The sequence below is a fragment of the Ornithorhynchus anatinus genome, chromosome 2, assembly GCF_004115215.2.
Source record: "Ornithorhynchus anatinus isolate Pmale09 chromosome 2, mOrnAna1.pri.v4, whole genome shotgun sequence".
Classification (NCBI taxonomy): domain Eukaryota; kingdom Metazoa; phylum Chordata; class Mammalia; order Monotremata; family Ornithorhynchidae; genus Ornithorhynchus; species Ornithorhynchus anatinus.
Genome location: NC_041729.1, coordinates 144,259,623 through 144,286,516, shown reverse-complemented (window position 1 = coordinate 144,286,516; position 26,894 = coordinate 144,259,623). Strand labels below are relative to the sequence as shown.

General features: G+C 50.7%; 1 protein-coding gene across 1 annotated transcript in view; it reads left to right on the top strand.

Moving 5' to 3' along the window:
- Positions 1-26,894, top strand: part of IPO8 (importin 8) — a 112,784-nt gene that overhangs the window by 40,629 nt on the left and 45,261 nt on the right. Inside the window, exons 9-15 of the mRNA XM_029054597.2 lie at positions 3,237-3,371; positions 9,464-9,563; positions 12,887-12,963; positions 16,419-16,535; positions 20,976-21,065; positions 22,274-22,439; positions 22,969-23,129. Coding sequence (XP_028910430.1) covers positions 3,237-3,371; positions 9,464-9,563; positions 12,887-12,963; positions 16,419-16,535; positions 20,976-21,065; positions 22,274-22,439; positions 22,969-23,129 — 846 coding nt within the window. The remainder of the gene's footprint in view (positions 1-3,236; positions 3,372-9,463; positions 9,564-12,886; positions 12,964-16,418; positions 16,536-20,975; positions 21,066-22,273; positions 22,440-22,968; positions 23,130-26,894) is intronic.

Here is a 26,894-nt window from a genome sequence, read left to right as displayed (position 1 = left end):
GAATACAGGGGATTCTCCTCCAGAGCGGGCGTTGGGTGTCCTCGAGGAGCCTTGAGTTAGGAGGAGACCGCATTTTAGCGACCCGCGACTGAATGGTTTGGGTTAGATGGTTCAGAGTGCAGATTTCCAAATTCTTCCGCCCGCTACGGTCAGAACGCCGCCTATCCCTTGGCCGCTCATCATCAGAATTTATCGTGTTAAGTAGCGTGCGCGTCGCGGCTTGACAGAAACTAGACGCTCCGGAAGCCCCGTCTACCCCTCTGCCAAACATCCTTGCCCCGCCGCGTGGACTCGGTTATACCCGGAGCAGACTCCCGCGGCGGGAAGAGCATTCCCTACTTCTCGCGTTACTCTGCGTCCGGATCGTGTGACGACGACGCCGCGTGTCTTAACGGCCCTGGATTCATTCATTCAGTCGTATTTATTGAGCGCTTACTCTGTGCAGAGCACTGTACTAAGCGGCTGGGAATGGACAGGTCGGCAACAGATAGAGACAGGCCCCGCCCTTGGACGGGCTTACGGTCTAATCGGGGGAGACGGGAGACGGGGCGACCTGGACGTAACGAACAAGGTGTTCGTTTAGCCGCCCGACCGACCGGAAGCTCAACGGTCTGTCGCTCCTGTAGCACCGTGATTGCGAATTCGAGGGGGAGGTCTCGGAATTCCGTAATGGCTTGAGGGTTTTCCGGGGCGGGCTACTCCCTCCGGACGTGTTCTTCGGTCGCCTTCTCCGGGCTCGGTCGCATCTTTCACCCTTTTCCCGGCGGGAGACGCCGTCCCTTGGCCGTTCCCCAGAAGCCCCGTTCCGGGAGGCGCCGCGGTCTAGTGGTTAGGGCGCCGGCCTGGGTTCCGATCCCGGCTCCGCCACTCGTCTGCTGGTGAGCTGGGGCAAGTCACTTCGCTTGTCTGGACCTCAGTTACCTCATCCGTAAAATGGGGAGGAAGACTGTGAGTGGGGGATAGGGATTGTGTCCAACTTGATTAGCTTGTATCTCTCCCAAAGCACAGGACACATGATAAGCGCTTAAAAATACTATTATTAGTAGTAGTATTATTCACCCAGCGGCCTGACACGCTGTGAGAAATGCCCGCCCTCCTGAGCAGTCGGAATTGCTTCTGGTTGGCCGGGGGGATTCCGATCCCGATCCCTGGAAAGGGATGGAAGACTTGGTGGGAGTTAGTATTGTTCTCGTTCTCCCCCGATTAGACCGTGAGCCCGTCAAAGGGCAGGGACCGTCTCTATCTGTTACCGATCTGTCCATTCCAAGCGCTTAGTACAGTGCTCTGCACATAGTAAGCGCTCACTCAATACTATGGAAAGAATGAATGAACGAGTGAATAGTAATGACTACAGTACTGCAGCGTGGCTCAGTGGAAAGAGCCCGGGCTTTGGAATCAGGGGTCATGAGTTCGAATCCCAGCTCTGCCACTTGTCAGCTGTGTGACTGTGGCCGAGTCACTTCGCCTCTCTGGGCCTCAGTTCCCTCATCTGGAAAATGGGGACAAAGACTGTGAGCCCCACGTGGGACGACCTGATTCCCCTGTGTCTACCCCGGCGCTTAGAACAGTGCTCTGCACGCAGTAAGCGCTTAACAAATACCAACATTTTTAAGCGCTTACTAGGTGCCAAGCACTGTTCTAAGCGCTGGAAGGAAGCCCTAGAAAGACTGTCCCAGGCTCCTTGTTCGGATGGCTCATCTTTGGGGATTAAGAGGGTGAGCCCCATGTGGGACAGGGACCGTGTCCAACCTGATGGGCTTGAATCTACCCCAGTGCTTCGTTTAGTGACTCGCACACAGTAGGTGCTTAAAGTCAGAGGTCGTGGGTTCGAATCCCGCCTCTGCCACTTGTCAGCTGTGTGACTGTGGGCAAGTCACTTCACTCCTCTGTGCCTCAGTTACCTCATCTGTATAATGGGGATTAAAAAACCGTGAGCCTCACGTGGGCCAACCTGATCACCCTGTATCTACCCCAGCGCTCAGAACAGTGCTCTGCACATAGTAAGCGCTTAACAAATACCGACCTTATTATTATTATTATTAATTGTTATTGTTGTTATTATTCCCCCCCCCCCACCCCCCGCCCCAGCTCCACCCTAGCTTTCAGGGCTTCTTGAGTCAGAGAGGATTGACTAGTGTGGCTTGACTCTTCTGGCAAGAGCAGCAGCCTGGGTACTAGTTAGCCATAGGTAGGGGTAGGAAGCCCCCTAAGCCTAGGCTGCTATTTCTTGCGGTCGCTTGCTTGGGATGGTAAGTATCTGGGTCACTTGTGAGTTTTTTTCATTTTTTTCAAGGTGTCTGTTAAGCGCTTACTATGTGCATTTTACAGATGAGGGAACTGAGGCCCAGAGAAGTGAAGTGACTTGCCCACAGTCACACAGCTGACAAGTGGCAGAGCTGGGATTCGAACCCATGACCTCTGACTCCAAAGCCCGCGCTCTTTCCACTGAGCCACGCCGCTTCTCTATCCAGCCCAGACACCGGGGTGGATGCCAGCCAATTGGGTTGGACCCAGCCCCGTCCCACAGTCTCAGTCCCCATTTTACAGATGAGGGAACTGAGGGCCTGGGAAGTGAAGCGGCTTGCCCAAGATCCCGGTGGGGCCGGGATTAGAACCCACCACCCTCCGGCCCCCAGGCCCGGGCTCTGTCGGCTAATCCGTGCCGCTCCCCTGTTGCCATCCCCCGGCCGGCCGGCAGCTCGGGGCCCTCCCAGCGCAGCCTCGTGAGTGCCTGCGTCTCTTACGGCCGGGCCGGGCGCCTCGAAGAGACGGAGACGCGGGCGTCCGATAATGCCGCTCTTCAGCCCTGATTCCCCGCCGTTGACGGGATGGGAGTGGAAACGGACACCCTTTCACATCTGAAACGGCCGCCTGGAGATCCGTCTTTTACGGGCGGGCGTGACTCCGTGGCCCGTCTGATCAGAACCTGAACGAGCTGTAGCTCAGAATATTTCCGTTCAGGTAGAAGTGAAGTTTCCAGCGGGCTTTTAAAAGGCCTCCGGGGACATCAGAGACGGCCTGGGGTAATTCCGAGTTTGGACTCCGTCCACTTTGGGTGAAATCTAGGGAAGCCCCAGCGCTTCCCGACAGAGTCGAGACAACTGTGCCGTCCCGATGCCTACTTGGTTACTTGTCGCGACGGGAATGGGGTTTTTAAAGATGCGAGGCGCCACCCTGTTTTTGCTGCGAAGTTTCACCTCTCCCTTTTCTTTTTTTTGAAATATCCTTTCCATCAGGTGCTCTTAAAAATTCTAGACCAGTATCGGCAAAAAGAATACGTGGCTCCGCGAGTCCTTCAGCAGACGCTGAACTACATGAACCAAGGAGTCATTCATTCCGTCACCTGGAAACAGATGAAACCGCATATTCAAGTAAGGGTCAGACGGCACTTTCCCACAGTGATTTCCGCGACGGTGTCGACTCCAAACCCGAGGCGTAACTTCCCTCCAGGAGATGATGGCATTTAAAGTCCGATAGCTTTTCCGCAAGTGATCGGGTGGGAGCCGTGGGAAGCCGAGAGAAGCACTTGAGGTGGCACGTAGTTATTCAATCGGGGTCTCTCTGCGGATATTTAAATACCAATTCTCCCCCCTCCCCTGGGTTTTTCAGGCTGCTGGTTCTAATAACTGCGGTATTTGTTAAGCGCCTACTCTGTGCCGGGCGCTGTACTAAGCGCTGGGGTGGATACAAGCAAATCAGGTCGGACCCAATCCCCGTCCCATATGGGGCTCACAGTTTCAATCCCCGTTTTGTGACTGTCACAGTTTTTTGCTCTGGTGGGAGACTTTTGCCTCTTAGATGGAAATCTGTGGCTTGGCACGTTAATGATAATGATGGTATTTGTTAAGCGCTTACTATGTGCAGAGCACCGTTCTGAGCGCTGGGGGAGATACAGGGGAACCAGGTGGTCCCACGTGAGGCTCACGGTTAATCCCCATTTTACAGAGGAGGGAACTGAGGCACAGAGAAGTGAAGCGACTCGCCCTCAGTCACACAGCTGACGAGTGGCAGAGCCGGGAGTCGAACCCGTGACCTCTGACTCCGAAGACCAAGCTCTTTCCACTGAGCCACGCTGCTTCCCTATTTCCCTATTTCGGGGAATATCCCCAGTGTTTTTTCAGGATAAAGGAGAATAGAAGGTGGGATATCAGGGAATCGAAGGGCATTTATTTACAGATAGCAGGTAGTTAGCCGTGGTATAAGGAACTACTGTGTAATTGTCGACTGAATTTGTATTTCTCGTTAATATGCTCTAAACCTATAAAATGTTGTCACCCTTCCTTAGGAAAATCTCTGATTTTGGAGTATTTCAGGGGGAAAAATATTTTCTGCCTTGGTTGTCGAGACACGAGTCCAGTCTTGTTTAGAAAGCATTTGCTTTGTCTGGATTTTATAGATGTTGTACTTGTCTCTCTTTTTTTTTTTTTAACGGTATCTGTTAAGCACCCACTATGTGCCGGGCGGTGTATTAAGTGCTTGGGGTAGATACAGCTAATCAGGTCGGACACACTCCGTGTCTCTCGTGGGGCTCGCGGTCTTAGTCCCCGCTATACAGACAGGGTAACTGAGGCCCAGAGGAGAGAGGTGACTTGCCCCAGGTCCCTCAGCAGACGTGGCGTAGTGGGTAGAGCACGGGCTCGGGAGTCAGAAGGTCATGGGTTCTAATCCCTGCTCTGCCGCTCGTCTGCTCTGTGATAAGTACGGTGCTCTGCACCCAGTAAGCGCTCAGTAAATACGATTGAATGAATCTTGGACAAGTCACTTCTCTGTACCTCAGTTCCCTCATCTGTAAAATGGGGAGTAAGACCGGGAGCCCCACCTGGGCCAGGGACGGCGTCCAATCTAATCTGCTTGTGTCCACCCCAGCGCTTAGTACAGCGTGTGACACATAGTAAGCGCTTAACAGATACTATTATTAGGTGGTGGAGCCGGGATTAGAACCCAGATCCTTCTGACTCCCAGGCCCGGGCTGAATCCATTAGGCCACGCTGCTTCTCTATTTCTCCCTTCCCCTTTCCTCTCCCTCATGTTCTTCTTCCTGGTCAGTGTCCTCAGTTCTCCTTAGGTCTGGCTCTTCTCCATTTACTCGTGTGCGCGCTCTCTTTGCCCCTCTCTACTTCTTCTCATCCTCCTTTCCCTTGACTACAGGATGTTCCTCTCGTTCTCAGGATTCTCCTTACTTGTACAGTGCTCTGCACACAGTAAGCGCTCAATAGATACCACTGAATGAATGAATACCATTTAAAAAAGCACAGAGAGAAATACACCATCTCTAAAATCCAGACAAAGCCAATGTTTTCTGTACAAGATTGGGCTTGTGTCTCGAAAACCAAGGCAGAAAATATTCTCCCCCCTGAAATGGTCCCACGTCAGAGATTTTCCTAAGGAAGGTAACAGCATTTTGTAGGTTTAGAGGATATTAATGAGAAAAACAAATTTCCTGGGCCTTTTCATCACCATGCATCATTTTCTTTTTTCTCCTCTTTCTGCCCCTCTCCCCTCGACGTCTCTTCTCCGTTCCCCCTCGCCGTCAGACCTGAAACTCGTCCTCTCTCTTTGCCTGTACCAAGTGCTTTGCTTTGTGCCGTTCTCATCGGTGTAGACGACGCTGTTATCCTCCCCATCTCACAAGCTCACGGTGCTCTGCACACAGTAAGCACACAGTAAATACGATCGAATGAACAAGCCCGTAACCTTGGCGTTATCCCCGGGACGTGGCTCTCATTCAAGGCTCACACATTCGATCTGTCACCGGATCCCGTCGGCTCTACCTCAGCAACAAATCTAAAATCCACCGATTCCTCTCCGTTCTAATAATTATAAATAATAGCGCGCTTACTATGCCAAGCGCTTTTTTAAGCACTGGGGTCGATTCAAGTTAGTTCGGGCACATTCCCTGTCCCACATAGGGCTCACACTCTTAACCCCCATTTTACGGATGAGGGAACCGAGGCCCAGAGCATTCATTCATTCAGTAGTATTTATTGAGCGCTTGCTATGCGCAGAGCACTGAACTAAGCGCTTGGAATGGACAAATCGGTAACGGAGACAGTCCCCGCCCTCTGACGGGCTCGCGGTCTAATCGGGGGAGACGGGCGGACGAGAACAATGGCAATAAACAGAATCGAGGGGATGAACGTTTCATTAAAACAATAGCAAATAATTAAAACAATAGAGCAGTGAAGTGACTTGCCCAGGATCACAGAGCAGACGTGTGGCGGAGCCGGGATTAGAACCCGTGACCTTCTGACTCCCAGGCCTGGGCTCTACCCACTAAGCCATGCTGCTGTTCCAAGTATTACCGTGCCGATGGAAGAACTGTTCCTCTCCCGCCCGGACTACCGCGTCCACCTCCTTGCTCACCTCCCCGTCTCCTGTCTTTCCTCCCCTCCGCTCTTAACTTCACTCTGCTGCCCCGGTGGTTATTCTAAAAAAGAGTTCAGCCCACCCTCAAAGCATTCACATCTCCTCCGAGAGGCCTTCCCTGATTAAGCCCTCTTTTTCCCGGCTCGTTCTGCCTTGGCCCGTGCATTTGGATCTGTGACGTTTGGACATGTGATATTCGCCCCACCTCCCAACCCCACAACACTCATTCATGTACCTATCTTTAAATGATATGTGATAAATTACCCCTCTGTTCGGATTAATGTCCGTGAATACGCTTAATGTCCGGCGCTTAGAACCTCCAGTGGTCGCCCGTCCATCTCTGCGTCGAAAAGAAACTCCTCGCAATCGGCTTTAAAGCTTTCCATCCCCTTGCCCCCTCCTACCTCACCCGCTCCTCTCCTCCAATCCAGCCCGCGCTCTTCGCTCCTCCAATGCCAGCCTTCTCCTCGTACTTTGATCCCGTCTATCTCGCCCACCTCTGGCTTGGAGGAAGCGGCGTGGCTCGGCGGAAAGAGCGTGGGCTTGAGAGTCGGAGGTCCCGCGTTCAAATCCCGGCTCGGCCGCTTGTCGGCCGCGTGACTTCGGGCGTCACTTCTTTGTGCTTCCGTCACCTCATCTTTAAAACGGGGATTAAGGCCGCGAGCCCCACGTGGGACAGCCTGGTCGCCTTGTATCCGTCCCAGCGTTTAGAATAGTGCCTTGCGCATAGTAAGAGCTTAATAGGTGCCGTTATTTTTATTATTATTATTGGAAGTTTCTCCTTCAGCAATCGTAATAATAATTCCGGTATCTGTTAAGCGCTTGCTATATAATAATGATGTTGGTGTTTGGTAAGCGCTTGCTATATAATGATAAAGTTGGTATATGGTAAGCGCTAACTATGTGCAGAGCACTGTTCTAAGCGCTGGGGTAGGCACAGGGGAATCAGGTCGTCCCCCGTGGGGCTCCCAGTCTTCAGCCCCATTTTACAGATGAGGGAACTGAGGCACAGAGAAGTGAAGGGACTTGCCCACGGTCACACAGCTGACGAGTGGCAGAGCACGGGATAGCTGAGGCCCGGGGAGGTGAAGCCACCTGCCCCAGGTCACCCAGCAGACAGGAGGTGGAGCCGGGATTAGAACCCAGGTCCTTCTGACTCCCAGGCCCGGGCCCTTTCCACTAGGCCACGCTGCTTCTGGATTCTGGTCCCATCCTGGCGGTCCTCTCTGCCGACTCGACCTCCGGCGGTCTCCGTCCCCCTCACGCGAGGTTTGCAGGGGCAGCACTAGAAGCGGCGAGACCGTAGGCTGGTCACTGGCCCGGCCGGATTCTTGAGTTTCACTCACACCCTTGAAATAATAATAACGTTGGTATTTGTTAAGCGCTCACTACGTGCCGAGCACTGTTCTAAGCGCTGGGGGAGACACAGGGGAATCGGGTCGTCCCACGTGGGGCTCCCGGTCTTAATCCCCATTTTCCAGATGAGGTCACTGAGGCACCGAGAAGTGAAGTGACTCGCCCAAAGTCACACAGCTGACAGGTGGCCGAGCCGGGGTTCGAACCCATGACCTCTGACTCCAAAGCCCGTGCTCTTTCCACTGAGCCATGCTGCTTCTCTAATGTGCCGGAACTGTGGGGTATTCATTCATTCGAGGGGTATTTGCTCCGTAAGCAGGGGATGTGTCTGTTTATTGTTGCATCGTACTCGCCTGAGCGCTTAGTACGGTGCCCTGCACACAGTAAGCGCTCAATAAATGCGATTGAACGAATGATTTATCGGACGGCTTTATTGGAGAAACATTTCTCGGAGAAGTTAGCGGAAAGGAGTCAGGAGGATTTGGGTTCTAATCCCATTCTGCCGCTTGTCTGCTGCGTGACCTTGGGCAAGCCACATCACTGCTCTGTGCCTCAGTTCCCTCATCTGGAAAATGGGGATTAAGACTGTGAGCCCCATGGGGGACAGAGACTGCCTCTAACCTGTTCTCGTCTGTCCGTCTCCCCCGATTAGACCGTAAACCCGTCAGAGGGCGGGGACTGTATCTGTTACCGATGTGTACATTCCAAGCGCTTAGCACAGTGCTCTGCACATAGTAAGCGCTCCATAAATACTACTGAATGAATGAATAACCTGATCAGCTTGTATCCACTCCAGAGTTTAGAACAGTGTCTGGCACACAGAACTTATCCAGCCTGATTAGCTTACATCTATCCCAGGGCTTAGTACAGTGCCTAGCACATAGAAAACACTTAACAAATACCATTAAAACCTCCCCCGGAGCCATTTGTTCTACATGGGACCGAGTAAAAATGAATCTTCTCCATATGGAGCTCCATATTTTGCAAAACTCAGACAGAAACATAGAAATGGGAGTAAGGGGGAGAATAAAACCTTTAAAACTAAGAAAAAGGCCTTAAACAAGTGCCGTTCATTTTTCCTTCGTGCTCTCTGATTCTGTGTCCTTTTGCAAAGCTCAGAAAGAAACATAGACAGAAATGGGAGTAAGGGGGAGAAGAAAACCTTTAAAACTAAGAAAAAGGCCTTAAGCAAATATTGTTCATTTTTCCTTCGTGCTCTCTGATTCTGTGTCCTTTTGCAAAGCTCAGAAAGAAACACAGAAATGGGAGTAAGGGGGAGAATAAAACCTTTAAAACTAAGAAAAAGGCCTTAAGCAAATACTGTTCATTTTTCCTTCGTGCTCTCTGATTCTGTGTCCTTTTGCAAAGCTCAGAAAGAAACATAGACAGAAATGGGAGTAAGGGGGAGAAGAAAACCTTTAAAACTACGAAAAAGGCCTTAAGCAAATGCTGTTCATTTTTCCTTCGTGCTCTCTGATTCTGTGTCCTTTTGCAAAGCTCAGAAAGAAACATAGAAATGGGAGTAAGGGGGAGAATAAAACCTTTAAAACTAAGAAAAAGACCTTAAGCAAATGCTGTTCATTTTTCCTTCGTGCTTTCTTATTCTGTGTCCTTTTGCAAAGCTCAGAAAGAAACATAGAAATGGGAGTAAGGGGGAGAATAAAACCTTTAAAACTAAGAAAAAGGCCTTAAGCAAATGCTGTTCATTTTCCCTTCGTGCTTTCTGATTCTGTGTCCTTAGAATATATCCGAGGAGGTGATTTTCTCCGTGATGTGCTACAAGGATGAGGATGAAGAGTTGTGGCAAGAGGATCCATATGAGTATATTCGCATGAAATTTGGTAATGGTTTGAGGTGTTCGCTGTTACATAATCTATGTCAATTTTTCTTTTGGAGAGCTCTACGAAAGTTCTAAGCAAAGTTCATGCACAACCGATGAGCTTCTAGTATTCTGTTAAATAGGATAATATATTCAGGTCAATAAATTTGTTATTATTATTAGTGGAAGCGGCATGGCTCAGGGGATAGAGCATGGGCCTGGGAGTCAGACGGTCATGGGTTCTAAGCCCGATCCGCCACCGGTCTGCTGTGTGGCCTTGGACAAGTCACTTCACTTCTCTGGGCCTCGGTTACCTCAACCGTAAAATGGGGATTAAGACTGTGAGCGCCATGTGGGACAGGGACCGCGTCCAATCTGATTCTCTCGTCTCCACACTAGAGCTTAGTACGGTGCCCGGCACGTCGTAAGTGCTTAACAGAGGCAGGTATTGATTCAGTCGTATTTATTGAATGCTTGTTGTGTGCACAGCACTGTACTGAGCGCTTGGAAAGTACAATTCAGCAGCAAAAAGAGACAATCCCTGCCCACGACGAGCTCCCAGTCTAGAAGGAGGGAGACAGACATCAAAACAAGTAAACAGGCATCAGTAGCGTCAATATAAATAAATAGAATTAGAAATATACATAGGCACATCAAAACAAGTAAACTGGCATCAATAGCATCGATATGAATAGAATTAGAAATAAATGGTGGTATCTGTTAAGCGCTTACTGTGTGCAGAGCACTGTTCTAAGCGCTGTGGGGGGGTATTCGAGGTGATCAGGTCGTCCCACGTGGGGCTCACGGTCTTCATCCCCATTTCACAGACGAGGGAACTGAGGCCCAGAGAAGCGAAGTGACTTGCCCAAGGTCACACAGCTGACAAGCGGCGGAGCTGGGACGAGAATCCACGACCTCCGACTCCCAAGCCCGGGCTCTTCCCACTGAGCCGCGCTGCTTCTCACGTCAGAGCAAGTAAACAGGCGATAGAATCAATATGAATTGAATTAGAGATCTATGCGCGTTAGACCGAGTAAAACAGGCATTAATATAAATAGAATTATAGATATGTACATATATCTAGTTTTGATGATAAGCATCCGATCAGTTCGGTTCCTCTCACATCACCCAGCCGATCTCCTGCTCCGGCCCAGCCCGCGCGTTCCACTCCCCTGACGCAGCTTATTCAGAGAAGCAGCGTGGCTCAGTGGAAAGAGCCCGGGCTGGGGAGTCAGGGGTCCTGGGTTCGAATCCCAGCTCCGCCACCTGTCAGCTGTGTGACCGTGGGCAGGTCACTTCACTTCGCCGGGCCTCAGCTCCCTCGTCCGTAAAATGGGGATGGAGACCGTGAGCCTCACGTGGGACACCCTGATTCCCCTGTATCTCCCCCAGCGCTTAGAACAGTGCTCTGCCCATAGTAAGCGCTCAACGAATACCAACATTATTATTATTCGCCGGGCCCCCGTCTCGTCCCTCTCGCCTTCCGACCCCTTTCCCGCATCCTCCCTCTGGCCCGCGACTCCCTCTCCCTCCCTCTACGGCAGATCACCCCTCTCCCTTCTGCGCTGTCTGATCGTCTGGTGTCCGCTCCACCATCAGCCCTACGCCACTTGTGCACATAATTTTAAATCATTCATTCCTTTTCCCGTCCCTCTCCCCCTCTAGACTCTAAGCTCGTTGTCGGCAGGGAACGTGTCTGCCAGCTCTGTATTGTACTCTCCCAAGGGCTAAGGACAACTCCGCACACAGTGCCGGGCCCTGTACTAAGCGCCGGGAGGTTACAAGCCAATCGGGTCGGAGGTTGTCCCCGTTAATGATAATGTCGGGATTTGTTAAGCGCTTACTATGTGCGGAGCGCTGTTCTAAGCGCCGGGGGAGATACAGGGTCATCGGGTTGTCCCGCGTGAGGCTCCCAGTCTTCATCCCCATTTTCCAGATGAGGGAACGGAGGCCCAGAGAAGGGAAGCGACTCGCCCACAGTCACACAGCTGACAAGGGGCAGAGCCGGGATTCGAACCCGTGATCTCTGACTCCCAAGCCCGGGCTCTGTCCGCTGAGCCACGCTGCTTCCGTGAGGGGCTCTCAGTCTCATTCTCCATTTTACAGATGAGGGAACTGAGGCCCAGAGAAGTGAAGTGACTTGACCGAGGTCACATGGCAGAGAAGTGGCGGAGGCGGGATTAGAACCCATGACCGCCTGTCTCCCAGGCTCCTGCTCTATCCACTGTGCCATGCTGCTTCTCTAAAAAGAAATACCATCGATAATAATGATAATGTTAACTGTGGTATTTGTTAAGCCCTTACTTTGTGTCAAGGTAGATACAACATGATCTTATCAGGCGGAGTCCCTGTCCCACTTAGAGAAGCAGCGTGGCTCAGTGGCAAGAGCCCGGGCTTGGGAGTCAGAGGTCATGGGTTCAAATCCCGCTCTGCCACTTGTCAGCTGTGTGACTGTGGGCCAGTCACTTCACTCCTCTGGGCCTCGGTTCCCTCATCTGTAAAATGGGGATTTAACCGTGAGCCTCACGTGGGGCGACCCGATGACCCTGCATCTCCCCCAGCGCTTAGAACGGCTCTGTGCTCTGCACACAGTAAGCGCTTAACAGATACCAACGTTAGTATTATTATTACTTGGGACTTACTGTCTGGGGGACAGGAGAAGAAGGGGAATCGAATTCCTATTTTAGAGATAAGGAAACTGAGGTACGGAGCAGTGAAGTGACTTGCCCAGAGGTCACAAGGCCGGCAAACTGGGAAGCAGAGCCACCTAGAGAAGAGAAGCCCGGGCCCGGGAGTCAGGACCTGGGCTCTAATCCCAACTCCGCCCCTTGTCCGCTGCGGGCCCTTGGGCAAATCGCTGCACTTCTCTGTGCCTCGGTTTCCTCACCTGTAAAATGGAGATGAAGATTCCGAGGCCCGTGTGGGAGAGGGACAGGTCCCGTGACTTGCAGGCCTGTGCTCTTTCCATTCAGGCAGGCTGCTTCTCAAATCTGAACGGTTATGGTACGAAAACGACAGAAATGACCTTTATACCAAAACGGGTTATTCCCTTCGTAAGTGCCCGCCGCAGAGCTCGACCAGGGTTAGGTCTTGCAGCTGAAGCGGAAGGGAGAGGACGGGAACCGAATGCAGATCGACCCACTTATCCTGCGATTCTTTCCCTTTCGTCGTTTACAGCGCAATCCTCCCTAAGTCCCACACGGTTCTCTTCTCTGTGTAGCGGAATGATATTTCTGGGGGAATTTCGAGAGCTGTTTTGTATGACTAGGTCGCATTTCAAAAGTTATAAAATCTGAAAGTTTTCCAATGCAGATTGTAACCTGATTCTGTCGTCTGAAATCTTAGATGTGTTTGAAGACTATGCTTCTCCCACAACCGCAGCCCAGAATTTCTTATATACCGCAGCAAAGAAAAGAAAGGAGGTATTTAAACTTTATGACATCTTCACGCACTGCAGTCCCTTTAAAGCAATAATAATAATTATTATTATGGTATCTGTTAAGGGCTTACTATGTGCTAAGCACTGTTCTGAGCGCTGGGCTGGATGGAAGCCGATCGGGTTGTCTCAAGTGGAGCTCCCGGTCTTAATCCCCCTTTTACAGAGGAGGTAACTGAGGCCCAGAGAAGTGAAGCGACTTGCCCAAAGTCACACAGCTGACAAGTGGCGGAGCCGGGATTAGAACCCAAGTCCTCTGACTCCCAAGCCCGGGCTCTTGCCACTGATCCACGCCGCTTCTCCTTGTAATACTCTTTCTCCCGGAAATGGAGAAGAAACTTTTTATAGTAAGATTTAGCCAATGAGTAGTATCTTTTGTGTGCGGAAAGCTGAATTAAGCGGTCGGGAGAGCGTAACGGAACGAGTAGACCCTTGGTCTCAAGAGCGTTCAGTCTAATGGGAGGCGGGCACGGAAAGAAATTTCAAAAAGCGGGAAGAATTAAAGTATAAAGGAATGGTTCGTACGTTGTACGGGAGATTGCGAGTATCTGAATGCCGAGGTGATGATAATAATACCGATGGTATTTTTTAAGCGCTTACTCTGTGTGAAGCACTGTTCTAAGCCCTGAGGTAGATCCAACTAATCGGGTTGGGCACAGTCCCTGTCCCGCATGGGGCTCACAGTCTTCGCCCCCGTTTTACAGATGAGCTAACTGAGGCACAGAGAAGTGGAGTGACTCGCCCCAGGTCACACAGCAGAGAAGTGGCGGAGCCGGGATCGGAACCCAGATCCTTCTGACTTCCCAGGCCCGGGCTCTCTCCGCTAGGCCACGTTGCTTCCTTGAGGTATTAAGGAAGTGCTAAAGAGGCAGATGGGGGCGTCAGGTGGGGAGAACGGGAACGGGCGGTGGAAGACGTTCTCGGGGAGATACGATTTCAGAAGGGCTTTGAAAATGGTCTGTTGGGAATGAAGGAGAAGGGAGTTGCAGACGGGGCAGAGAGGAGACTGAGGCACGGTCTCGGAGGTCAGATTCAAATAAATTAGAGATGGATAGGTACGGAAGTGCTGTGGGGCTGGGGTTGGGGCAGCGATCATCAATCAGCGGTCTTCATCGAGCGCTTACTGTGTGCAGAGTGCTCTACTGAGCACTTGAGAGAGTTCGGTGAAATGGAATCGGTAGACACGTTCCTTGCCCATGATAATAATAATAATCACGGCATTTTTTAAGTGCTTACTGTGTGCCGGGCCCGTAGTAGGCGCTGGGTGGATACCAGCGAATCGGGCTGGACACAGTCCCTGGCCCACGTGGGGCTCACAGTCTCAAACCCCATCTTCCACACGAGGGTACTGAGGCCCAGAGAAGTCAAGTGACTTGCTCAAGGTCACAGAGCAGACAAGTGGCGGGGCTTGCGGTCTAGAGAGGGGTTCTCAAAATGTTGAGGAGGCACAGACTCACCCGCATGGATGAGGCAAATAGGGGAAGCAAAGATGTAGGGAAAGGCCTCTTGGAGGGGATGTGATCGGAGTAGGGCTCTGACGATGGTGGTCTGTCTGATACTCGTTCATTCAGTCATATTTATTGAGCGCTTGCTGTGTGCAGAGCGGTTTCTAAGCGCTTGGGAAAGTACGATACAGCAACCGAGAGAGACGGTCCTTGCCCACAACGAGCTCACAGCATAGAGGGGGAGGAGACAGACGTAAATATAAATAGACAGACATGAATATAAATAAATAAAACGACAGGTATCTACATAAGTGATATGGGGCAGGGAGAAGGGGGACGAGCAAAGGGGGCAAGTGAGGGCGACGCAGAAGGGAGCGGGAGATGAGGAAAAGCGGGGCTTAGTCTGGGAAGGCCTCTCGGAGGAGACGGGCCTTCGGTAAGGCTTTGAAGCCGATCAGACCGTAAGCCCGTCAGACGGCCGGGGCCGTCTCTACCTGTTGCCGACTTGTTCGTTCCAAGCGCTTAGTACGGTGCTCTGCACATGGTAAGCGCTCAGTCGATACTATTGAATGAGTAAATACAATCGAATGAAAGCCCGGGGAGAGTCATCTTCTGACACATTTGAGGAGGGAAGGCGTTCCAGGCCAGAGGTAGGACGCGGGAAGGGGTTCCATTCCAGGAGAGGGATGTGGGCAGGCGGTGAGAGAGGCAAAACTGAGGTGCAGTGAGTAGGTCGGCATTGGAGGCGCAAAGTGAACAGGTGGGGTGGGGGTAGGGAATCAGTGAGGTAAGGTAGGAGGGGAGAGCAGACTCACTGCTTTAAAGCCAATAGTAAGAAGTTCCCGTTGACCGTCCAGATGGATGGGCAACCCTCGGAGGGTTTTGAGGAATGGGGAGATGTCGGTTGAGGGTTTTTGTTTTTGGAGAAAAATTACCCAGGCGGCAGAGTGAATCGGTGAATCTGTGGTATTTAATAAGCACTTACCGTGTGCAGTGCCCTGTACTAAGCACTTGTGTGACTGTGGGCAAGTCACTTAACTTCTCTGTGCCTCAGTTACCTCATCTGTCAAATGGGGACGAAGACCGTGAGCCCCACGTGGGACGACCCGATTCCCCTGTGTCTACCCCAGCGCTTAGAACAGTGCTCGGCACGTAGTAAGCGCTTAACGAATACCAACCGTTACTATTATTATAATGCAACAGAGTTGGCAGGCACATGCGCTGCCCCCAAGATAGGACCGGAGAGGGGAGAGAAAGGAGCCGGGAAGTCGATCAGGTAGTCGAGGCGGATCACGTAAGTGCTTGGCTCACCGTGGTAGCCGTTGAGATGGAGAGGAAGGAGCGGATTCTGGCGCTGATACGGAGGCGGTGACTGACGGGATTCGGCGACAGACCGAATATCCAGATTGAAAGAGAGACGAGGCGAGGATGATGCCAAGGGAGTGGGCTTGAGACGCGGGGAGGAGGGCAGAGTCGACTACGGCTGTGGAAAAATTGCTGGAGGACGGGGGAAGAGGAGCCGGGCGGGAAGATGAGTTCTGTTTCGGACGCGTCCGGCGGGACATCCAAGAAGAGGTGTAAGCTCCCTCTAGGCTGGAAGCTCGTGGTGGGCAGGGATTGTGTCTGTTTATTATTGCATTTGTACTCTCCCAAGCGTTTAGTTCGGTGCGCAAAGTAAGCGCTTAGTAAATACCGTCGATGATGAAGGCGGGAGAAAATGAGAGACTGCAGAGGAGGAGAGGGACCGGGGCTGGAGGTGAAGATTCGGGAATCATCCCCAAAGAGATGGTAGTCGAAGCCGTGGAAGCCCTTGGCCGAGGGAGTGGGTGTAGGTGGAGAGTAGAAGGGGATCCGGAACTGAACCTTGAGAGACCCCCACAGAAAGGGAGTGGGAGGCAGAGGATGAAAGCTAGTTAAAATTTTTTTTTCCAAAAAGGTACATCCTGAAGTTCATATTGACTAAAATCAGGTTTTTTTTTTCCTTTTCCTTCTCTAGGTGTTGCCAAAAATGATGGCGTTCTGTTATAAAATCCTAACAGAACCCAACTTTGATCCCAGGAAGGAAGATGGAGCACTGCATGTCATAGGATCCTTAGCTGACATTTTGTTGAAGGTTAATTTAATGCCGATATTTCCCTTTTCTCTTTTTAATATCACAATTGAAAAATTGTTTGTTTGGTTTTTTTTTTTTCTACCCGTATGGATTCCATTGTGTAAAAAGGTCGAATACCATTTAGAGGACCTCGAAATGGGAAAAGTGAGACTAATTAGCGGGTGTCTCTTTTACTCGATTCCATATGTAACAAGGTCTAAAATTATCCCTTAAAGTGTGGGTGGGTGGGAAAAAAAAAGCCCACCAAAATGTGAGGTAACTGAAAAGTTTGGATTCGGTAGTTTCAGTGTTTATCTCTAAGCAGATATATTTCGAAAGGCATGAAATAATTAGCGCTTTATCTGGCACTTACTGTATTTAACACTGTATTTGAGACTTTGCGAATGAACGGGAGAGGTGTCGTTCAAAAATCGTGTCTTTTGGCAGTGTAATAATCACCATCGGTTTTTCATTTCCTTTGGTTCCGGGGGCTACAGCAAGTTGAATCTTAGGCTGCGGCTGCCTTTAAGGGGGTGTAATAGATAGATGTCCTGAACGGAGACCGAACAACCTTTCTGGGTAGCCTCTTTATGGCTCGAGTTAAAAAGCTCTTCCTTCTGCCCTGTGAAAATCTCCCCTGCGCTGATTCATTCAATAGTATTTATTGAGCGTTTACTATGTGCAGAGCACTGTACTGAGCGCTTAGAATGTACAGTTCGGCACCGATTTAGACGTCCGTTGCTCTTTCGGCCCTCAGGGGAGAGGAAGAGGAACTGCTCAGCAGCTCCTTGGTAAAAGTCTTTGGGGAAGACCGTCGTTACGCTCTTAGCCTTCTCTTCTCCCGGCTCAACAGTCCCAAATCCTTCCACCTTTTTGTCCTAGTTTTATTTCTGCATCGTTTAATCGTTTTCGAGGGTCTTCCCTGGACCCTCTCGGCTTCTCCGAGATAATAATAATAGTAATGTTGGTATTTGTTAAGCGCTTACTATGTGCCGAGCGCTGTTCTAAGCGCTGGGGTAGACACAGGGTCATCAGGTTGCGCCGCCTGAGGCTCCCAGGCTTCATCCCCATTTTACAGATGAGGGACCTGAGGCACAGAGAAGTGAAGTGACTTGTCCACAGTCACACAGCTGACAAGTGGCTTGGGATGGAGCTGGTCCTATATCGCCAGCTCATACTCCATCCCCGGTCGGCTGTGGACCCCTTCCTTGGCCGGTCTCTTCGTGGCCTCGTTCGGGATATTTGTTTCTCGTCCCTAACGTTCTTCTCGTGTGTTTCGTCTCACCCTCTTTTTGTATGACGATTGTTTGAATCAGTTTAAATTCTCTTGAATCCCGTCTTCCTCTAAATGTTGGTGGGAACTGTGAAGCGCTCCTCTTTTTATTCCTGTCATCCCTGAAAGTGATAATAGAACTGACCCGAGGCCTGTGCGATGTAATACCTGGATTCTCTTGTTCTCTAGTTTCTTCTAGAATCTTCTTTTCAGCCTTTCAAGTCGTCACCACAGTTTGTCTTATTATGGTATTTGTTAAGCGCTTACTATGTGCCGTGCACTGTTCTAAACACCGGGGGTAGATGCCAGCTAATCGGGTTGTCCCACGTGGGGCTCACAGTCTTAATCCCCATTTTCCAGATGAGGAAACTGAGGCACAGAGGAAGTGAAGTGACTTGCCCAAGGTCACACAGCAGACGCGTGGCGGAGGCGGGATCAGAACCCACTTCCTTTGACTCCCAAGCCCAGGCTCTTTCCACCAAGTCACGCTGTTTGTGGAAAATCATAGTTCCTGAACTTTTAATTTATCCCAGTTATCAGCCGGTCCTACTCGCCGTGATTTTGCTGCTGGCTAAACTCTGCAGACTTAATTTTGACACCGGTTTACGTGTCTTGACACCAGCCGTTATCTTTCCATTAAGTAACTGAAACTAGCTGTTGACTAGAAAGTCTAGGCTTCATTTGCCATTCGATAGGACCTATTTTTTTATGATATTTATTAGGCGCTCACTGTGTGTCAAACACTCTTCTAAGCACTGGGGTAGGTACAAGTTAAGCAAGTCAGACATAGCCCCTGGCCCGCGTGGGGCTCACAGTCTAAATAGGAGGGAGAAAAGATATTTAATCCCCATTTTACAGTTGAAGAAACTGAGGCGCAGAAAAGTGAAGGGACTTCCCCAAGGTCACACGGTAAGAAATTGCCAGAGTCAGGATTAGAACCCGGGTCCTATGACTCCCAGGCACGTGCTCTATCCACTAGGCCACGTCGTTTCCCCAAGAATTTCTCCCATTGTGGGGCTCGAACCCACAACCCCGAGATTAAGAGTCTCGTGCTGTAATGACTGAGCTAGCCGGCGACATGGATTGCATTCTCGGTGAAGTTGCAGCCATTTAATTTCTCACGTAGTTATGTCGGTGTTTCTTTCCGTAGATCAGGCCAGATGCCCGTTCAAATTATAATAATGATGTTGGAATTTGTTAAGCACTTACTTTATCGCCATCGTTCTCGTCCGTCCGTCTCCCCCGATTAGACCGTAAGCCCGTCAGAGGGCAGGGACCGTCTCTATCTGTTACCGACTTGTACATTCCGAGCGCTTAGTACAGTGCTCTGCACATAGTAAGCGCTCAATAAATACTATTGAATGAATGTGCCGAGCACCGTTCTAAGCGCTGGGGTAGATACAGGGTCATCAGGTTGTCCCCACGTGGGGCTCACAGTCTTAATCCCCATTTTACAGATGAGGTAACTGAGGCACCGAGAAGTGAACTGACTCGCCCCCAGTCACACAGCTGACAAGCGACGGAGCGGAATTTGCACCCGTGACCGCTGACTCCCAGGCCCGGGCTCTACCTACTGGACTTTGCTGCTTCTCTTTAACTCTCCCTAAACCCACGCTTTTCACCCCAAGGAGGCACAACAAGCTCTCTACCCTGCAGAACACACTCAAAAACAAATATGAGGAAGCGGCATGGCTCAGTGGAAAGAGCCCGGGCTCGGGAGTCAGAGGACTTGGGTTCTAATCCCAGCCCCGCCACTTGTCTGCTGTTTGAACTCGGCCAAGTCACTTGACTTCTCTGTGCCTCAGTTACCTCACCTGTAAAATGGAGGTGAAGATTGTGAGGCCTTTGTGGACAGGGACTGTGTCCAACCTGATTTTCTCGAATCTACCCCAGTGCTCAGTACAGTGCCTGGCACTTAGTAAGCGCTTAACAAATGCCCCCAACCCCCCAAAAACCTAGATAAGTGCCCCTTTCTGTGCCTCACGTCCTCTCCCCTCTTGCCGTAGGCCTCTCTTGTGGAAATGGCCACTGGCAACCATTTTGGTCACTAAAATCACATCTCTCTCCGGCCTAAATTTGATCTCCTAAGTGTATATAAATTTGCCTTCCGTAAGAAGCTTTCAGCATCTTGAGCGGGGAGAGTCGTAGTGGAGACTTTTCAGCCTTGTTCGTAGCAATTTTAAACCAATGAAAGAACTACATCACGTTATTCCAAAAGCTATTTCGTGTTTGTGAGCGGAGACCGATCAGACGCCACTGGGAGTATCGGCTTTAATAGGCGACGAAGTTTTTGTTCATTCACTCTCTCTGCATGTTTCTCCAAACGACTATCGTGCTGGAACAAGCTCTCATAATATCCCGGCTGGATTACCGTGTCAGCCTTCTCTCCGATCTCCCTTCCTCCCGTCTCTCCCCGCTCCAGTCTATTCTTCGTTCCGCCGCCCGGCTCATCTTCCCGCAGAACGGCCCCGGGCCCGTCACTCCCCTTCTTAAAAACCTCCAGTGGTTGCCCGTCGACCTCCGCACGAAACAAAAACTTCTCACTCTGGGCTTCGAGGCTCTCCATCCCCTCGCCCCCTCCTACCTCTCCTCCCCTCTCTCTTTCCACCGCCCACCCCGCACGCTCCGCTCCTCCGCCGCCCAACTCCTCGCCGACCCCCGTTCTCGCCCGTCCCGCCGTCGATCCCCGGGCCGCGTCCTCCCCCTGTCCCGGAACGCCCTCCCTCCTCACCTCCGCCAAACTCATTCTCTTCCCCTCTTCAAAGCCCTACTGAGAGCTCACCTCCTCCGGGAGACCTTCCCACACTGAGCCCCCCTTCCTTCTGCTCCCCCTTCCCTCCCCCCACCCTCTGCTCTTCCCCCCTCCCCTCCCTTCAGCACTCATTTGTATATATTATTTATTACCCTATTTATATTGTTAATGAGGTGTACATCCCCTTGATTCCATTCATCTTGATGATGTCTTGTTTTTCTTTTGTTCCGTTTTGCTTTGCTCTCTGTCTCCCCCTTTTAGACTGTGAGCCCGTCATCGGGCAGGGATTGTCTCCATCTGTCGCCAAATTGTACATTCCAAGCGCTTAGTACAGTGCTCTGCACATAGTAAGTGCTCAGTAAATACTATTGAATGAATAAATGTTTCTCGTGCTAGAGAAAAAGAGAATACTAATTCTGTGCTTATATTTCCACAGAAAAGCATATTCAAGGATCAAATGGAGTTGATGCTACAGAATCATGTGTTTCCGTTGTTCTTATCTAACCTAGGATATCTCAGAGCAAGGGTAAGTTTGCTAGAATTACAGGTTAGCTGTCTTTTTTTTTTTTCTTTTCTCAGAGTAGAATACCTTTGAGCCATTTCTTCCTATTTGGGGGTGGAAAAATTCAGTTTCTCCTTAATCGTACTGAGCTTTTCGGTTGATTTGAAATCCCGATTATTTTGAATTTACTGAACTTAAATGATCAGTCTTAATGAGCGGATTATCAATTTGCTTCAAAATTTTAAGGTATTATCACAGAATGCCAATTTTCTGCGGGGTGATATCGGGCAAGTCACTTCACTTCTCCGTGCCTCAGTTCCCACCCCCCCCCCCCCGGCAAAATGGGGATGAAGACTGTGAGCCCCCTGTGGGAGAGGGGCTGTCTCCAATCTGATTGTCTTGTATCCCGACTCTGCCCCTTGTCAGCTGTGTGACTGTGGGCAAGTCACTTCACTTCTCTGTGCCTCAGTTCCCTCATCTGTAAAATGGGGATGGAGACTGTGAGCCTCACGTGGGACGGCCTCATTCCCCTGCATCTCCCCCAGCGCTTAGAACAGTGCCCTGCACCTAGGAAGCGCTTAACAAATACCAACATTATCATTATCTGCCTCAGCACTTAATCCAGTGTCTGGCACGTAGTAAGGGCTTAACAAATTCCAACATTATTATAATTATCGACAAATGCAGTTTAAAAAATGGGGGCTCCACTACCCCTCCTATTAGTCCTCTATTTATAAACTCATTGTGGGCAGGGAACGTGTCTCCTTATTGTTAAATTGTCCTCTCCCAAGCGCTTAGTACGGTGCTCTGCACACAGTACGTGCTCAATAAACACGACCGAATGAATGAACCCATGCAGACCGATCACTTGTCGCATCCTGTTTTCATTCGGAAACGTCAGCGTGGTCCAACAGATAAGGCCGGGAGAGCATAAGAGTCTTAAAACTTCCTTTGCGGTTACATCATTTACCCAACGTGACTTTAGCGGAGTCTAGGTTGTCATCCAAGCGCTCGGTACGTGCCCCGCGCACGGTAAGCGCTCAGTAAATACGATCGAATGAGTAATCTCAGGGGAAGAGCTTTTTCGAGGTCCGGCAGCTCACCCACTCATTTGTTATCTCTGAGACAACCCGAGCTTAGCGCTTTCCAAGGTTGTGTCGTCAGCGTAAGGTAACTGTGCATATTCCAGTGCCCCGAGAGTAATAGCCCTCCATTTCCTTATTATCCTGCAGTCCTGTTGGGTTCTTCATTCATTCAGCACTTTGAAATTCCACAATGAGCTCAATCTAAGAAATGCGGTGGAACTGGCCAAGAAGAGCCTGATCGAAGATAAGGAAATGCCCGTCAAGGTAGAAGCTGCCATTGCTCTTCAGTCCCTGATCAGTAACCAGGAGAAAGGTGGGCACCTCTACGGTGAAGTGTCTTGCGAAGATGCCGTGAGGCCGGCCGGAACGTTAACCGCGCGTCTCCGGGATTAGGGGGCGCGTCCCAATTCTCACTGATAGTTCGGGGGGGGGGGGGGGGGTCTCTTAAAATCCTCAGTCTGACTCGCGGTTCCCTCTCCCGCATTCAGACGAGCCCATCCACGGTGGGAAGTCCCTCTGTCGGCCTCGATTCTGTTTATTGCCGTCGTTCTCGTCCGTCCGTCTCCCCCGATTAGACCGTGAGCCCGTCAGAGGGCGGGGACCGTCTCTATCTGTTACCGATTTGTACGTTCCGAGCGCTTAGTACAGCGCTCTGCGCAGAGTAAGCGCTCAATAAATACTGTTGAATGAATGGACGAATGGAAGATGTCTCCCGCAACTTCGAAGGGGAGAGTTTCTCCGTTTTTCGGGCCTTGGACGCGAAGTCAGGTTCGGCAGCGCGGTGGGGGCGGGAGAGAATGCCACGGTCCTCCTGATTTTCCTCTGTTGTCTCGTGTCGTTAGCCAAGGAATACGTGAAGCCTCACGTCAGGCCCGTCATGCAGGAGCTGTTGCATATTGTTAGAGAGACGGAGAATGACGACGTCACTAATGTCATCCAGAAGATGATCTGTGTGTACAGTCAGGAGGTGGCCACCATCGCCGTGGATATGACCCAGCACTTGGTAAGACGCCGCGGACGCGTATTTCCGGCATCTCCCCTCCCCCCGGGCCCGGGAGCCAGAGAAATGGGTTGAGAGCCGGCATCGGGGGGGGGGTCCGAACCGATGGAGCGGCTGGGTTTCCAGCCTGGCCTTCGGAGAGGCGGGAGTGATGCGAGAAATAGAGTGACGGAGAAGCGGCGTGGTTTAGTGGAAAGAGCCCGGGGTTGGGAGACAGAGGTCATGGGTTCTAATCCTGCTTCCTCCAGCTGTGTGACTTTGGGCAAGTCTTCTCGCTTCTCTGGGCCTCAGTTCCCTCATCTGTAAAACGGGGATGAAGCCTGTGAGCCCTACGTGGGACACCCTAATTACCTTGTACTACCCCAGCGCTTAGAACAGTGCTTGGCACGCAGTAAGCGCTAAACGGATGCCGTCGTCATTATCGTTATTATTACTGAGCGCCGTCATTATTATCATTATTATTATTATTCCCGAGCGCTCTTCTTCCGCAGAAGGCTTTAGGTGCAGATGAAGCCTGTGAGCCCTACGTGGGACACCCTAATTACCTTGTACTGCCTCAGCGCTTAGAACAGTGCTTGGCACATAGTAAGCGCTAAACAGATGCCATCATCATCATCGTTATCATTATTACTGAGCGCCATCATTATTATTATTATTACCGAACGCCCTTCTTCCGCAGAAGGCTTTAGGTGCAGATCCAGTTCTCGCCTGCTTCGGGTAGAGGCTCGTTCGTCCGATGGTATTTATCCAGCGCTGACTGTGTGCAAAGCACTGTACTAAGCTGTTGGGAGAGTACGGTATGACAGCAGACACGTTCCTGCCCGCAACAAGCTGACGGTCTAGAAGGAGAGAGAGATATTCCGATAGAGAAAAATATAAATCCATGCTTTCTGGACATAAGTGCTGCGGGGCTGGGGGAGGGAGGGGTGGGAGGATAAAGGGAGCAAGTCGGGGTTTCAGTTCAGTTTCAATAATGTCACCCAGGTGCCACGGTGCCTCCAGAACAATTCAGCTTTGGACGATCCCCGAAATTCCTCTGAATCCAGCCTGAGCACTTTAATAATATAATAATAATCACAATCGTTATTATGATTATTATTAGTTAGAGAAGCAGCGTGGCTCGGTGGAAAGAGCATGGGCTTTGGAGTCAGGGCTCGTGGGTTCGAATCCCTGCTCGGCCACATGTCAGCTGTGTGACTTCGGGCAAGTCGCTTCACTTCTCGGTGCCTCAGTGACCTCATCTGTAAAATGGGGATCAGGACCGTGAGCCCCACGTGGGACCACCTGATTCCCCTGTGTCCACCCCAGCGCTTAGAACGGTGCTCGGCACATAGTGAGCGCTTACCAAATACCAGCATTATTGTGGTGTTTGGTAAGCGCTCACTATGTGCCAGGCACCGTTCTAAGCGCTGGGGTGGATACAGGCGAATCGGGGTGGACACAGTCCCTGTCCCACACAGGGCTCACAGTCTCAATTCATTCCCCTTTTACGGATGAGGTAGCCGAGGCCCAGAGAAGCGGAGTGGCTTGTCTCAGGTCACACAGCAGACACGTGGCGGAGCTGGAATTAGAACCCGTGACCCAGTAGATAGAGCGCGGGCCTGGGAGTCAGAAGGACTTGGGTTCTAATCCTGGCTCCTCTCCCCGTCTGCTGTGTGACCTTGGACAAGTCATTTCACTTCCTCTAGGCCTCAGTTCCCTCATCTGGAAAATGGGGATGAAGACCAGGAGCCTCATGTGGGACAGGGAATCCGTCCATCCCATTTTGCTTGTATCTCTCCCAGCGCTTAGTACGGTACCTGGCACACAGTAAGCGCTTAACGAATACCAAAATTATTCTTATCCTATGGGACAGTGACTCTGTCCGACCCACTCTGTTTGTATCTGTCCCAGCACTTAGAACGGTGCCTGGCGCAAGCACTTAAATACCACAATTATTATTACTGTTATTACTATTATCTTCAGCTTATGGGCCCCCCGGGATAAGAATCAATCACAGTGAGAATCAGTCGATCGTATTTGAGTACTTGATGTGTGCCGAGCGCTGTACTAAGCTCTTGGGAGAGCGCAGAGAAGCAGCGTGGCTCAGTGGAAAGAGCCCGGACTTGGGAGTCAGAGGTCATGGGTTCGAGTGCCGGCTCTGCCCCTTGTCAGCTTTGTGACTGTGGGCGAGTCACTTCACTTCTCTGTGCCTCAGTGACCTCATCTGTAAAATGGGGATGAAGACCGTGAGCCCCACGTGGGACAACCTGATTCCCCTGTATCTCCCCCAGTGCTTAGAACAGTGCTCTGCACATAGAAAGCGCTTAACAAATACCGACATCATTATTATTATTATTACAATATAACAGATCCATTCCCTGCCCACAATGAGCTTAGAGTCTAATAATAATGATTATGGTATTTGTAAAGAGCTTACTCTGTGCAGAGCACTGTTCTAAGCGCTGGGGTAGACACAGGGGAATCAGATTGTCCCACGTGGGGCTCACGGTTTTTTAATCCCCATTAGAGGAACATACATGAAGATAGTAGCGTCTTGATGCAAATGTACTCCCGGTTGGAAGGGAACAATCTGGGTATTGGCACTTTGACAACTCATGTCGGGAACAAATCATTTCATCCGCATTGAGAATCTTTTGTTCATTGTAGAGCCACTGAACGGGAACATAAAATGGGGTGATGCGTGCGCTTTTCGTATCCGTGTTTCTTCGAAAAGCAGATTTTTAGAACCATCTCCCTATGACTGTGTTTTGCACACAGTAAGCGCTCAATAAATCCGATAGAATGAATGAACCTCACCTCATTCCTTCCTAGATTTCCCGAGTTGACACGAACCACCCCACCATCATCCCATTTAAAGAACAGTTAACGTGTGATTTTTCAGGGGCCGTTTTTCTCGCTCCCTTCCCTGCTACCTCCAGCGGAGACTGAGCCCGGGAAGGAAGAGGAAGTGAAACTTAAATCATTCATTCATTCAGTGGGATTTATTGAGCGCTTACTGCGTGCGGAGCCCTGTACTAAGCGCTGGGAGGGTACGATACGACAGTAAACAGACACATTCCCCGCTTCGTTAAAGTCAAGGGTTGGAGTTCTTTCTTTCATCCATGCTTTCCTAAACTCGTGGCGGGCAGGGAACGTGTCTGTTCCATCGTACGCTCCCAAGCGCTTAGTACAGTGCTCTGCCTTCAGTAAGCGCTCAATAAATACGATCGACTGACTGACTTAGACTGTAAACCCCACGTGAGGTAGAGACCGTGTCCCACCAAGTTAATTTGAACCCACCCCAGCGGTTAGAACAGTGTTTCACGTATAGTAAGCGCCGAACGCTTTTGAGGTGTTGGGGAATAACTGGATAGAACGCGGTGTGCCGCTGGAGAAAAGAGTTTTGTCATTCATTCATTCGATGGTATTTATTAAGCGCTTACCGTGCACAGAGCACTGTACTAAGCGATTGGGAAAGTGCAGTGCAGCAATAAAGGGTGACATTCCCTGCCCACAGCGAGCTCACAGTCTGTGTGAATACGGCATCAGAACAAATACAAATCAAATGATGGTGGGGTGGTTAGGGTCTACTGAGGAAATCTAGGAAGGAACCATGCTCATAGTTGGATGGAATGAGTTGAGATTCCTTCATTCTGTCGTATTTATTGAGCGCTTACGGTGTGCGAAGCACTCTACCAAGCGCTTGGGAGAGGACAGTGCAACAACAGACACAGTCCTGCCCGCAACGAGCTCACGGTCTAGAAGGGGAGGCCGACATTAATATAA